Source organism: Ostrea edulis, chromosome 3 (genome assembly GCF_947568905.1).
Source record: "Ostrea edulis chromosome 3, xbOstEdul1.1, whole genome shotgun sequence".
Lineage (NCBI taxonomy): Eukaryota > Metazoa > Mollusca > Bivalvia > Ostreida > Ostreidae > Ostrea > Ostrea edulis.
Genome location: NC_079166.1, coordinates 44,648,448 through 44,661,933, shown reverse-complemented (window position 1 = coordinate 44,661,933; position 13,486 = coordinate 44,648,448). Strand labels below are relative to the sequence as shown.

The 13,486-nt window shown below is 35.1% G+C and overlaps 1 protein-coding gene across 1 annotated transcript in view; it reads right to left on the bottom strand.

Moving 5' to 3' along the window:
• LOC125673761 (probable ATP-dependent RNA helicase DDX10) overlaps positions 1-13,486 on the bottom strand; it is a 15,509-nt gene extending 2,023 nt beyond the window's left edge. Inside the window, exons 1-16 of the mRNA XM_048910554.2 lie at positions 13,291-13,486; positions 13,079-13,139; positions 12,808-12,938; positions 11,561-11,719; positions 11,360-11,480; positions 8,428-8,542; positions 8,098-8,194; positions 7,361-7,465; positions 6,746-6,908; positions 4,693-4,879; positions 4,381-4,468; positions 3,428-3,516; positions 2,693-3,200; positions 1,358-1,510; positions 1,183-1,242; positions 597-712 (exon numbers count right to left, since the gene is read on the bottom strand). Coding sequence (XP_048766511.2) covers positions 597-712; positions 1,183-1,242; positions 1,358-1,510; positions 2,693-3,200; positions 3,428-3,516; positions 4,381-4,468; positions 4,693-4,879; positions 6,746-6,908; positions 7,361-7,465; positions 8,098-8,194; positions 8,428-8,542; positions 11,360-11,480; positions 11,561-11,719; positions 12,808-12,938; positions 13,079-13,139; positions 13,291-13,464 — 2,327 coding nt within the window. The 5' untranslated portion in view covers positions 13,465-13,486. The remainder of the gene's footprint in view (positions 1-596; positions 713-1,182; positions 1,243-1,357; positions 1,511-2,692; positions 3,201-3,427; positions 3,517-4,380; positions 4,469-4,692; positions 4,880-6,745; positions 6,909-7,360; positions 7,466-8,097; positions 8,195-8,427; positions 8,543-11,359; positions 11,481-11,560; positions 11,720-12,807; positions 12,939-13,078; positions 13,140-13,290) is intronic.

Sequence of the window (13,486 nt, the reverse complement as noted above, 5' to 3'; positions counted from 1 at the left end):
GGCTCTGTCCTACCCCCTGGGGCCACAAATTAAGCAAACTTGAATCTGCACTTTCTGAGAATGTTTAGTCTCTCTGTTCTTGAGAAAAACATTTTAAAATATTTTTTCTATATACCCCTATGCAAAACTTTAATCCCATGTTGTGGCCCTCCCCTCCTCTCAGGGGCCATAATTTGAACAATTTTGAATCTCCACTCATCAAAGAAGTTTTCACATAAGTTTCGTATTTTCTGGTCTCTCAAGGAGATTTTTTAAAATGATGCCACAATATTTTCACAATTTCTTAATCATTTCCCCCTTTAAAGCACCCTTCATTTGAACACTTTTGAATCCCCTTTACCCAAGGATACTTTATAACAAGTTGGGTTGAAATTGGCACTGTTGTAAGGGAGAAGTCAAGAATGTGTACAGCTTGCAGACAAACGGATGAACTGACAGAAGCCAGACAACAGGAGATCCATAAAGCTCACCTGAGCTTATAGCTAAAAACCCAAACATAAATCTACAATGCATTTCTGCAGCTTGATTTAAAGCTCTTTGGATGTGACTCTACTTGTGTTCAAAGACAAACATTTAAAATTTTCATTTCCACTCACACTTCATCTTCACTATCCTCATCAGAATTCTCCGGTGAGGGGATATAACTGAGGGGGTCATCTTCCCCCTCCTCCTCTCCAGACCCTCCTAACTGTACCACCATCTCATCCTTGTCCTGTCAAACAAACGGTTCACATGTTCATTGAAAAGGATTAAATGTCCTAATACAAATAAGCAGCATATAATACTACATATGAATTATGTACATAAATTTTTATTCTCCCACTAAATAGGAGCATTAATTCAAGATTTGTTTAATTAATATGAAATACTCTATCCATGAACTTAATATATTAATGTAGCAGTGATTCATGACCACACCAAGTGATGCATTAGCTCCCTTTGCCCTAAATATCAAATACATGTAGGCTAAATTAGTACACATTATCTGTCTGTGTTATTTGGCACCTATGGCGTACTATTAATTGGTACTTTATACTCATACATTCAATACGTAGATTTTATCAATCTTAAAAGCTATAAGCAACCTACAAATCTAATGAGCCCCCCCCCCCCCCCCCTTCCGACAATACTGATTTCCCCATCCCTGTATCAGAGAGAGAGAGAGAGATCTAATATCACTACCTCCTCTTGTCCCCTTCTGCTGCGGGCTTTTCTCTCCTCTCTTCTTTTCAACCTCTCTTCCTGAATAAAGATACATAATAAAGTATAATAAAAAAAAAGATTGATGAAACCAATATTTTTCTTATTTAGCCTCCTTTTAAATTTAATCCCACACCCTTTGATCTGTGTATCTTACCCTATGCTTTTCTTTGATCCGCTCCCTAAATATCTGTTTATCAATCTTGTCTTCCTCTATCATTCTTTGTTTGGCAGCTGCTATGTCAATGCCTCCCTCTTCATCCTCCTCTTCATCCTCCACAGCGGACTTCTTCAAGACATCTTTCACAGCCTACAGCATTCAACAGATCATAAAGTATTCAATAGATCATAAAGTATTCAACTCATCGTACAGTATTCAACAGATCATAAAGTATTCAACCAATCATAAAGTATTCAACTCATTGTACAACATTCAACAGATCATAAAGTATTCAACGGATTACCAATACAGCATTCAAAGTATTCAACAGATTGTACAGTATTCAACTGATTGTACGGTATTCAACAGATGGTACAGTATTCAACAGATGGTACAGTATTTAACAGATGGTACAGTATTTAACAGATCATAAAGTATTCAACAGATGGTACAGTATTCAACAGATCATAAAGTATTCAACAGATGGTACAGTTATCAACAGATCGTACAGTTATCAACAGATGGTACAGTATTCAACAGATGGTACAGTATTTAACAGATCGTACAGTTATCAACAGATGGTACAGTATTCAACAGATGGTACAGTTATCGACAGATCGTACAGTTATCAACAGATTGTACAGTATTCAACAGATGGTACAGTTATCAACAGATGGCACAGTATTTAACAGATGGTACAGTTATCAACAGATTGTACAGTTATCAACAGATGGTACAGTATTTAACAGATTGTACAGTTATCAACAGATGGCACAGTATTTAACAGATGGTACAGTTATCAACAGATCGTACAGTATTTAACAGATGGTACAGTATTCAGTAAATTTAGGTTCCACTATACAAACAATTACTGTAAAAGTGGTTATTTACGTGTGGGGGAAATTTGCACTAAGCCTAATTATGCAGTCAGGTAATAAGCATGTAAATTTCCCCCATGTGTATAGTTATAAATATTTGATATAATATGTATTACATTGTATATTCAGTTACCGTGTAATTTGCCCCCATGCGTAATATTGGACTTTTAGAGAAACGCATACTAAACCCCCAGCCACTTTTACAGTAGCTGCATTAGACTCTAGAAACCCAAACTCTCTAATCTGTTGTAGATTTGGAAGTATAAATTTTGTGATTCAAATACTGTTGCATATCCAGCACCAGTCTCTGTAGGATTAATTAATAAAAGTTTTCTAATGTTGCTTATAAGTAAATGTTACTCATTTTACTTATTACACATTCTGCATTCCTTACATACATATTCCCATTTTCATTCTTAAAGATTCTGTATTTATATATGAAAGTAATTGTTACCTTTCCTTCTTCATCAAACGTCAGTTTTGTATTCACTTTGACATTCTTTTTCTGTAGTGTTTTGGCTAACGCGTATTTTGTCTGAGTTTTCTTTTCCTTCTCTTTCTTCACAGATTTGTCTCCTTTTTCATTCTCTGAATCAGAATCTGGTAAAATTGTCCTCTTTAAAGTGAATAAATCATCATTGTCATCATTCAAATCAAAATTTAATTTGTTGTCGTTTTCATTAGTCCTCAGATCTCTACTTTCACTTTCAGATTCTGAAGAATCAGGTGCATCCACGTGTTTGATTACAGCAGTTTTCTTTAGTTTAGTTTCATTGTCTGAAAGTGAATCATATTCATTTTCCTCTGAGGAATATTCCTCACTCCCAGAGAAATTCACATCTTCCTCTGCAGCCTGTTTCAATCTCTCAAGACTGGCTTTTTTCTGAGCCTCTCTCTCAGTTTGTCGTTTCTCTTCTCGTTTCAAAAACCGAATTCTTGGTGGAATTGCTAAGCCTAGAGAACTGGGGAGAAAAGACAAATAAGAAACATTCACAATTTAATTTCATCGTCAAAATTGACACAAGAACAAGTCACCAAAGTCTCACACAGCAATGGAGTAATTCAGAAATTATCAACATTTCATCTTCTCTGCTTGATTTAAAAGGTAGCACATAAGATATAATTATGTATCATAACTTTTAATCATTTTTTTTTTTAGAAATACCTGTACATGTAATGTATTTCATACCTGGAGAATTTTTCTGTGTCTAGTTTGTGGACATTAAACACTCTTTTGTTGCTCATCAGAAAAACTGACCTTAAATAACCAAGAAATGCCTGCAAACAAAATAAGTAAATATTAGTACAAAGTAATACTGTGAAATTTTATACCAATTCAAAGATTGAATATGTTCCTAAAACAAGAAGTGTACTAGACAATGATCTAAAACAATATTACACATACACAATGACATATACCTGGTATAAATGTATATGTGTGCATATCGACCTGAAGATAAGTACTTTCACCACACCCCCTTTTTGAGAGCTGGGGAACACTACTGTGCCATCCTATATCAGCACCTATGTTTACCAGATTACACAGAAACTTTTACCCTTCTCCACATCACATTCAGGGCAAAGACTGCTGCCTTAAAACATTTGGACCCCGACAACAGAAGCACACCTTCCCAGTGAGCCCTGACAACAGAGAAACACCTGCCCATTGGACTCTGACAACAGAATCACACCTTCCCAGTGAGCCCTGACAACAGAGAAACACCTGCCCATTGGACCCTGACAACAGAAGCACTCCTACCCATTGAGCCCTGACAACAGAGAAACACCTGCCCATTGGACCCTGACAACAGAAGCACTCCTACCCAGTGAGCCCTGACAACAGAGAAACACCTGCCCATTGGACCCTGACAACAGAAGCACTCCTACCCATTGAGTCCTGACAATAGGGACACACTTAGCCATTGGGTTGCCTCTTTCAAGGTAGGCCCAGACAATAAAGGCATTTTAAACTTTTGGGCAAAACAAATGACAATAGAAGCACACTCTTCCTCTGGGCCTACACAACACAGACACTCTCGCCATATGGGCTATGAAAAATGAACAACAGAAGCAAATTTATCTATTGAGCTTGGACAACACACACACTCACTTTTCAAGCCCCAACAACTGAGATGCACTTACTCTTTGAGCCATCTCTTTAAGGGTGGGGTCTGCTGCCAGTAAAGACTCGAGTTTATTCTGTATGCTCCATAACTTTTTAGGATTGATTCTGTAAATCAAATCAAATACTAATCAATGTTACATACACATATCTTTAAGCCTTTATTATGATATCATTCTGGAAAAATCAACACTTGCTGTATCTTTAAGCCTTTATTCTGGCATTATCAACACTTGCACGAGTCTAATCCAGAATTTTACCATGCTTTCAATGATATCATAGCCATATCTTTGATGAACTTTATAGCTCTACTGTCATATATAAATCATTACCTGATTTTGTTGATGGGTATCTTCTTCTCCTCCAGCTGCCCTACCATGCCCTCCTCCTCCGAGGGGACCAGCACTAACAGGGCCTCACCGTCCTTGTGGAAGCGGGCCGTCCGCCCCACCCGGTGAATGTAGGTGTTAGCATTTTCTGGACAGTCCAGCTGTATTACCCAGTTCACCTCAGGGATATCTGATGAGGAAAAAAATCCTCCCAATTTACTGTGTGTAATTGTAACAGACATTTTTTATGCCTCTGATGGGATTTGAACCCGGGTCTCTGCCACTCAAGTCCAGGGTCCATATTCACAAAATATCTTACGACTAAGATGAAAAACATAATTCTGTCTGATAATCAAATACCGATCCCAAGGTCACAAGTATGTATTCAACTTTTATAAACCATGGATGTACTTTACATATTAATTAAGAAAGGCTACAAGCAATGAAAAATAAAGAAATTACCGTGTTTGTAAAATTTGATCTTAGTCGTAAGATATTTTGTGAATAGGTGCCCTGCACTCTACCAATCAAGCTAAAGGGTTAACCCACTAGCCAGAGCTAGTAGGAATGAAATATCACTCACACTACCACATAATGAAGGACTGATAGGGGCTATTTGACTTTAATAAGAAGTTCAAAGTTGACTTTAATAAGAAGTTCAAAGTTTAATTGTTCATTAGTATCGACCAACTTGAGCTGAACTTACAAAAAAATTGATGGTACCTGTAAGTAGGACAGGTTACTTTGTACAATAATGGACATGGTAGAATAAGGGTCTCATCTGGTCCCCAATTTCACTTAAATTTCAAAATAGACTTAAGACTATGAAACACTGTACAAACTTATTTCAAGATGATTGCTCAGTAAAAATACCTAATCATGATGATGAAAATGTCTATAGCCTTGTCACAGATTTGTCCAAAATTGGGGTATCAGAAGAAACTGGCACATTTTTCGAAAATTTTATATTAATTTTTTGCTTTGGAAAACATGGAATACACATTTACCATTTTCATATCAATTACTTTACAAAATATATACATTTGAAAGGTAGGTAAATGTGTGCTTGATATGATCTAAAGTAAGTGTAATTATTATGCTTCAAATTTGCCAATTTTAGCAAAAACTGAGCTAATTCGGAATTTAATGAACTTTGTGTACTTCCTATCGAAGTCATATTGAGGCCTATCTAAATAGTGTATAGCTGAAGACCAGACACGACTTTCAATGTGATTTATGTTTCACCTACATACAGTGTTAACACCTTATCATAAGACCCGTCACCATGTAAAGTTACTGGTCCTGTTCTGGATCTGTTTGTCCCTCTGGTGACTCAAGATAATGTAATATATTGCTGAACTTTTACTATCAGATTATATTTAGTAAGATTTATTCATAATATTCAGTGATGAATCAGTATCACAATCCAAGAAATCAGAAACATCATCCTCTATTGTTTTATCTGTATTTTTTCAAAACATCAATAACATCAGACTTTTCCTCTAATACCACATCATGTACAAGGTGGGAATCTTTGGATGCAGGCCTACTAACATCGTTCATAAAGCAATTCTCTAATGAAATCAGAAGTCATTTCTATTTCTTTTTTAAATTTCACTTTGTTTTAACTTGGTTTCCATGGCAATGGATAGTAGAAATTTGGTGGTGTGGTTAAAATTATGTAAGATAGTGCAAGTAAAGTTAATACTATAAAAATCGAAGAAATCTGTGAGATAGAGTGGCCAGACCCTCTGATTTCTTTGATTTTTACATAGAACTGATCTTGATATGTGTGATATCCTGGGTTTTTTTGTGTTATAAACCAAACATAAATATTTTACTAGCACAACGTATGTTTAAATTTATCTATCCTCCCAATTGTTTGTTGGTCTCAAGCCAATGGATAGACGTTAATGTCGAACACTGCCTACCAAGCTTTTTGGTCACAAAACTTGAATCTATGTTTAACTAGGTGAAGCTTATAAAGGTTTAATAAACTATGGCTGTTGCACAAAAAAGGACTTTGTCCTCAACATAGAACATAAATAAAACATACCTAACCCTCTGGCTGCGATGTCTGTGGCAAACAAGACAGCATGATGTTTACGACAGAACTGGTTATAGGTGTCCACTCGCTTCAGCTGATTCATGGCACCATGTAATGCCAGTACTGTCACGCCAGGTCGTAACCTTCTGAAGATCTCGTGAATAAACTTCACCTACAGTGTGAAAAACTAAAAATGAATTCTGATATGAAACCACCATTTAACAAATATATACACTATTATATTCCAATAGGAGTGATCTGCCCCTAATTCACCATTTAACAAATATATACACTATATTCCAATAGGAGTGATCTGCCCCTAATTCCAGAATCACATACCAGGATTGTCGCTAACACAAGATTCTGTGTCCTGGATGTAGAAAATTCATATCGGACACAAGAATGTCTTAAATGATAAGTCTGCGGATGTGTCCTGGACTCAAGTAAAAATTTGGTATGAATGACATATCAAACCTGGGTTTGCTATCAAAAATATTTCATTAGTTAATCAGGTTTCCTGAACCATTTTACAAAATTACAGTTAAAGATGTGGGGAAAGGGGCAAGAAGACGATTACCAATGATTACTGATTTTTCACAAAAATCTCCCTGGAGGTCAAAGTACCTGTTTACAACTAGCTAGGAACACAAGGACTTTTGACTTCATGTGATTTTTCACAAAGGACCACAGCATGCTGATTTTGTCATGGAGTTCACACACAACATAATTCTACAAAAAGAAATCATTATCATACAAAGAACATTTCTTCTGCATTAAATGTTTGTGATTGATATTAAAAAGTTGTTAATGTACCTGTATAATTTTACACTGAATAAGAAACTTAAAAGTTTGAAATGAACTCCCTCTTAATTTGCAATTAAAATCAAGAATATACTTCCTAAGTAAACCAATTCGATGCTGAATCAAGTCAATATTTATTATTTTACTTTGAGACAAATAACAATTTCATTTTGATTGGCTTGTACAGGATTCATTTATTTTGATTTTTAAGAGTTTCTATCAGATAAACAATGCCATGATTTATTCCACTTCCAGTAACTGATATAAATTTTCACATAATCTGAAAAATATATTTGGATGGATCAGTTAAGAAACTCCAAGTTCAACACTAAGCATATTTCTAAAGAGATCGTTCATGCCATAATATCATGTGTCAGCTGAGAAGTTAACGTCAGCTAATCATTGGAATCATTTGATGTACAAGTTATCATAAAAGATTATTTACACAATTGCATTCTTAAGATGTCATCATTATCTTGTGTTGCTCTGCTGGTTACCATGGAAACAAAATAATTTGAAAACACTGGAACTGAGAAATGTGATATATGTCATGGTCTTACCTGTTCTAGCTGGGTGGGGGTACTAAACTCAGCATTCTCATGAGCTGATACAAACATTGGATTCTTCAGACTTAAACGAGCTAAATCTTTCACTGATCTATATTACAATAAGAAATACATTGTTTAATCAAAGCATGTTACATGTACAATACATGAAAATAAAAATATGAATATGAACTTTCAAATCAATGTAATGTATGCTTTTACAAGTAGGACTTGGTGGTAGAATGAACATGATAATAAAAAACAACCTAACACTTTATTTCTACATATGAGACAGAGAGTTAGATGTTAAAGAATGTGCCTACTTATTGTAAAGCATATCCTTACTTCGTTTGTGTAGCAGAGAACAGCAGCGTTTGTCTCTCAGGAGGGAGATTTTCAATAATGGCATTCATGTCCCGACTAAAACCGAGGTCCAATATTCTGTCTGCCTCATCCAACACTACAGTGCACACAAAAGTTAGACAGATCCAATTAAACGAACTTACTAACTGTAACACATTAAGCTGTCATATCTTCAAAACTTCAAAATATTTTCACAATTTTTAAATGTCTGAAAGGGGTCCTGTAAAACAGAACATTCCCTTTACAATGTACAATATTTACTAACAAAACACTCCTTTTACAATATACAATTTTACTAACAGAACATTCCCTTTACAATGTACAATATTTACTAACAGAACACTCCCTTTACAATGTACAATATTTACTAACAAAACACTCCCTTTACAATGTACAATATTTACTAAGGGCTGTTCCATTAAAACATATGAGGTACCCGGGGACGGCAATTAAAAAAAAATCTATGGGTGCTTGTCATTGGTAGAAAATTGCATATATGGTGGGTACCTACTGCCAGAAAACTGCATCTGTGGGAGGTTGTATTGATAAAATCTTTATTTTTTACCGAAACTGAGAGGAATGCAACAAAAGAAGGGAAAGGTTGAAAGTAGAATGTGAAACAAACGCCGTTTTCTGTCTTCATTTTATCTCGGTCGATGAGGTTCCGCGATCCGGTTATTGTTTCCAGTTTGACTCTAAAATTATAGCGACCGGAAATTAGGATTATCTCCCTTGTCCAAAATGGAAAACGAAACGTGCGCGTGCTCCATTGAAACGGTTTTTGATTTTTTCTAGCTGCAATAATGTAGCCCTGTCCAATTTTTTTTTATTCTGACATTTTCGGGATGAGGCTACAATTCCATAGGATCTCCGTAATGGTGCAAAATAATTTTATGAATAACCGATAATAAACTCTGCACTGTGTATTAGTCCCAAATGTTGTTTACAAATTACACCAAAAGGAGTACCAACTTTGTGCTCGGGCATGTCTAATAAAGGTGTTTTTCATTAAATATAATGTACAGCATGCAAAATTCTTCGTCTGCTCCGCCATGCTTGTTATAGCGAAATCTCGTAGGTGGATCTAATGAAAAAGCTAAACATTGACAATAGACGCGAAAATGTAGTTACTTGAGCCACTTCGTCAAAGAAAGGAAAATCATTGTTGCAGAAAGAATTTACACTCTGCTGTTTGGTTTTTAACTTGATATTAAATTCAAACCTTTTCAATACCGACGAAATAGCTTTCGCCTCCATACTTGTCCATTGATGTAAATACTACTTTATATGTCAGACATATGCAAATGACTTGACAATCGGAAGTTGAAACTTCAGTACACCATACATGACGCACAAATATGAATCGAGAAATTGGAATTTATCGAAATTGTTGAAAACGGTAGAATAGAGCCTCACAAATCTTAAGTTGCAGGTTGTAAATTTATATATTGACTAAGAAACATAGAATATCATTTTATTTACGTAAAGAGACACATTTTCTTGTTTTTTAATACTCAAAATACCAGTCAATTTTAAAACTTTTAATAGTTGTTTTTGAACATTTACAGTACTAGACTTTTTATGAACAGGTAGACTTATAAAATTAATTTAGTTCATCATGTTTAAGAAAGACAGTCTTGATAAAATAAATTGATGGTTCTATGATCAAGCTTCATTGATGGCCAGTTATTTGAATGGTGATGACACCCAATATACTCTTCTCTTTACTATCATGCTTGGGAACATCTGAAAATAGACCTCTATTCAGGGGTTATAAATAGTCATTCATACATATTGAATTTAAAGAAAAAGTGTATTTCACTTCTATGGGTGGTGCCGCACTATCTAAAATTGCTTCTGTGAGTGGTCCCTCATTACATTTTTATGCTTCTATGGGTGGTTACCCAAATTTTAAAGTGCCTTCCCCGGGTACCTCATATGTTTTAATGGAACAGCCCTAACAGAACATTCCCTTTACAATGTACAATATTTACTAACAGAACACTCCCATTACAATGTACAATATTTACTAACAGAACACTCCCTTTACAATGTACAATATTTCCTAACAGAATATTCCCTTTACAATGTACAATATTTACTAACAGAACACTCCCTTTACAATGTACAATATTTACTAACAGAACACTCCCTTTACAATGTACAATGTTTACTAACAGAACACTCCCTTTACAATGTACAATATTTACTAACAGAACATTCCCTTTACAATATACAATATTTACTAACAGAACATTCCCTTTACAATATACAATATTTACTAACAGAACATTCCCTTTACAATATACAATATTTACTAACAAAACACTCCCTTTACAATTTACAATGTTTACTAACAGAACACTCCCTTTACAATGTACAATATTTACTAACAGAACACTCCCTTTACAATATACAATAGTTACTAACAGAACATTCCCTTTACAATATACAATATTTACTAACAGAATATTCCCTTAACAATATACAATATTTACTAACAGAATACTCCCTTTACAATGTACAATATTTACTAACAGAATATTTCCTTTATAATGTACAATATTTACTAACTGAATACTCCCTTTACAATGTACAATATTTACTAACAGAACATTCCCGTTACAATGTACAATATTTACTAATAGAAACATTTCAATATGACTTTCATTTGTGATCTTTTTCATCCAGCATTCAAAAAAATCTTCTTATCCCTACAGTACATCTCTGCAGCAAGTACATATAAGAAGCCAAAAACTGGAATGGTATACATGTACTACATGTGACCCTGACAACATACATGTCCACAAGCAATGAAGCACACCCAGACAAGATGCCCCTCCAGCCAGATACAAGACAAAATTCTATATCTCCTGCAAATTAATGGCTAGTGAGTAATTCTGATATGTCTTACCTAAAACTTGCAGTGAGTCTGCTGTGAAATTGAAGGTTTCATCCATGTGCTGTAAAAGTCGCCCTGGAGTACAGATGATGATGTTGGTACGATTTATTCTAGCTGTCTCTTCTTTCAATAACTGGATCAAACAACAAGGTATACATTATAAACTTTCTACATCCACATGTACAATTTTTATAAGATAAGGAATAAACCTACCTTTCCTCCTATGACAAGACCTGCTGAAAAATCATGAAATTTTCCAATCCTCTTTAACACTTCAAAGGTCTGGTAAGCAAGCTCTCTTGTAGGGGAGATAATTAGGGCACCTAGTCCATCCAGGGAACTCCATTTCTGACGAAATAAGCACTCAAGAACCTACAACAATACCACAAACATTATAGGTACGAAATACATGGGATATAGTTCCGGAGATTGGCCTCCATAATACAGGAAATTGAGGGCCACTTCCAGGAGATTTTTTTAATTTACATTTATTCATCAGATGCAGCAATTACAACTTACAGCTGTTTTCAGACAACCTTACATTACTTTATCAAAGATGTATCTATATGGTGATTGTTTCCATTTGATCATAATTCTTTTATAATTATTTTTACAACTCGACACAAGTATACGCGTACATATCAATATATTTTCAGAACAGTAAATATATGTGTGTGATAATGATATCTCCATCAATGTATTACGATAAGTGTCACATCATAAAGTGTTGTATCATTTCAGTCCTACTATGGATGGACACCCTGTATAACTTGTTTGTAACAAAGACGTTTATTATACCTCAGTATGAGAATTCTATGCAACGCGTAATCTGATTGGTCTAGACGGTCCCATGCCAGGGATAACAAAACTTCATATCTCCCTCTCAAACACCATATTTCCCTATAATATTTACCACTTGGGCAGCCTCATGCATTTTCCATAAATTTAACGTCAAAGACGACGAAATGTATTGTGACGTCACAATAAGTCCGAGTCATTCTACTTCCATAGTTCGTAAGGCACAAAATATGCGGGTCTCTGATACACAGTTAAATTGCCTGGTTTGGGTTGATACAAAAACAAGCAAGTAAATCAGCATTCAAGGAGAATGGTAAAACAAAAACTGGTTATCATATCACTGAATTTCGCTGTTTGTACCTTCTAATTCATTGAGGCGCGGTGTTACCGTTAGGGCAATCTCAGCTACATAAATGTACAATGTATAGATGAGCGGACTCCAATCTCAAATGCAATTTTGTGGTCTTGCTTTGTTTCGGTATAATAAACAATTTATTGCATGAATGTTCGGGAGATATGAAGATTTATTCACCCAAGAAAAATCATGTTGCCCTCGGGGAATATGATTTTTCTTGGGTGAATAAATCTTCATATCTCCCTCACTATCATGCAATAAATGTATATTATAACAACCAACAAATACATGTAACATGCAGTCTTACGGGAATAAGAAACGCCAGGGTTTTTCCTGATCCTGTTTTAGCAGCACCAAGAATGTCATTACCCTGCAGCGCCAGACCGATGGATTCCCTCTGGATCTCTGTAGGGATGCTGTACTTGTGTCTCTGTAATCCTGTCATATAATTTTGCATCATGAGGAATATTAGGAACCTATGACCGACTTCAATAATGAATAACAACAACAGTACACAGAGAGTATAAAGCTGGATATCACCATACTGTACATAGTACACACTAAAAGATTTCACATACCATCAAGGGTTTTCTTAGATAATGGGAAGTCTGAAAATTTCTTTATTTCTTTAGGTTGTATCTGAAATAATATTACATAGAGGTATCCTCTAACGTCTTCTTTACAGTTACACATTATCAAATACAAATTTCGCACTTCTAATCAATAACTTCTAAGTAATTTTTACCAACAGTAAATTAAAAACCTTAATTCAACAGTCTGCACATCTTACCTTGGGGTATCGGGACTGTAGTCCATTTATTTCCGCGTCGATTAGTTGTGAGTTTTTCGGTTTGGATTTGTACAGTTCTCTTTTCCTAATTTTCCCTTTATATCCCTTAAATTTGTCTTTCTGAGGCTTATTCGTTCCATAATACTTAGCCCTCGTGTTTCCCTTCGGATTCATGTTGAATATTCTTTCACGACTC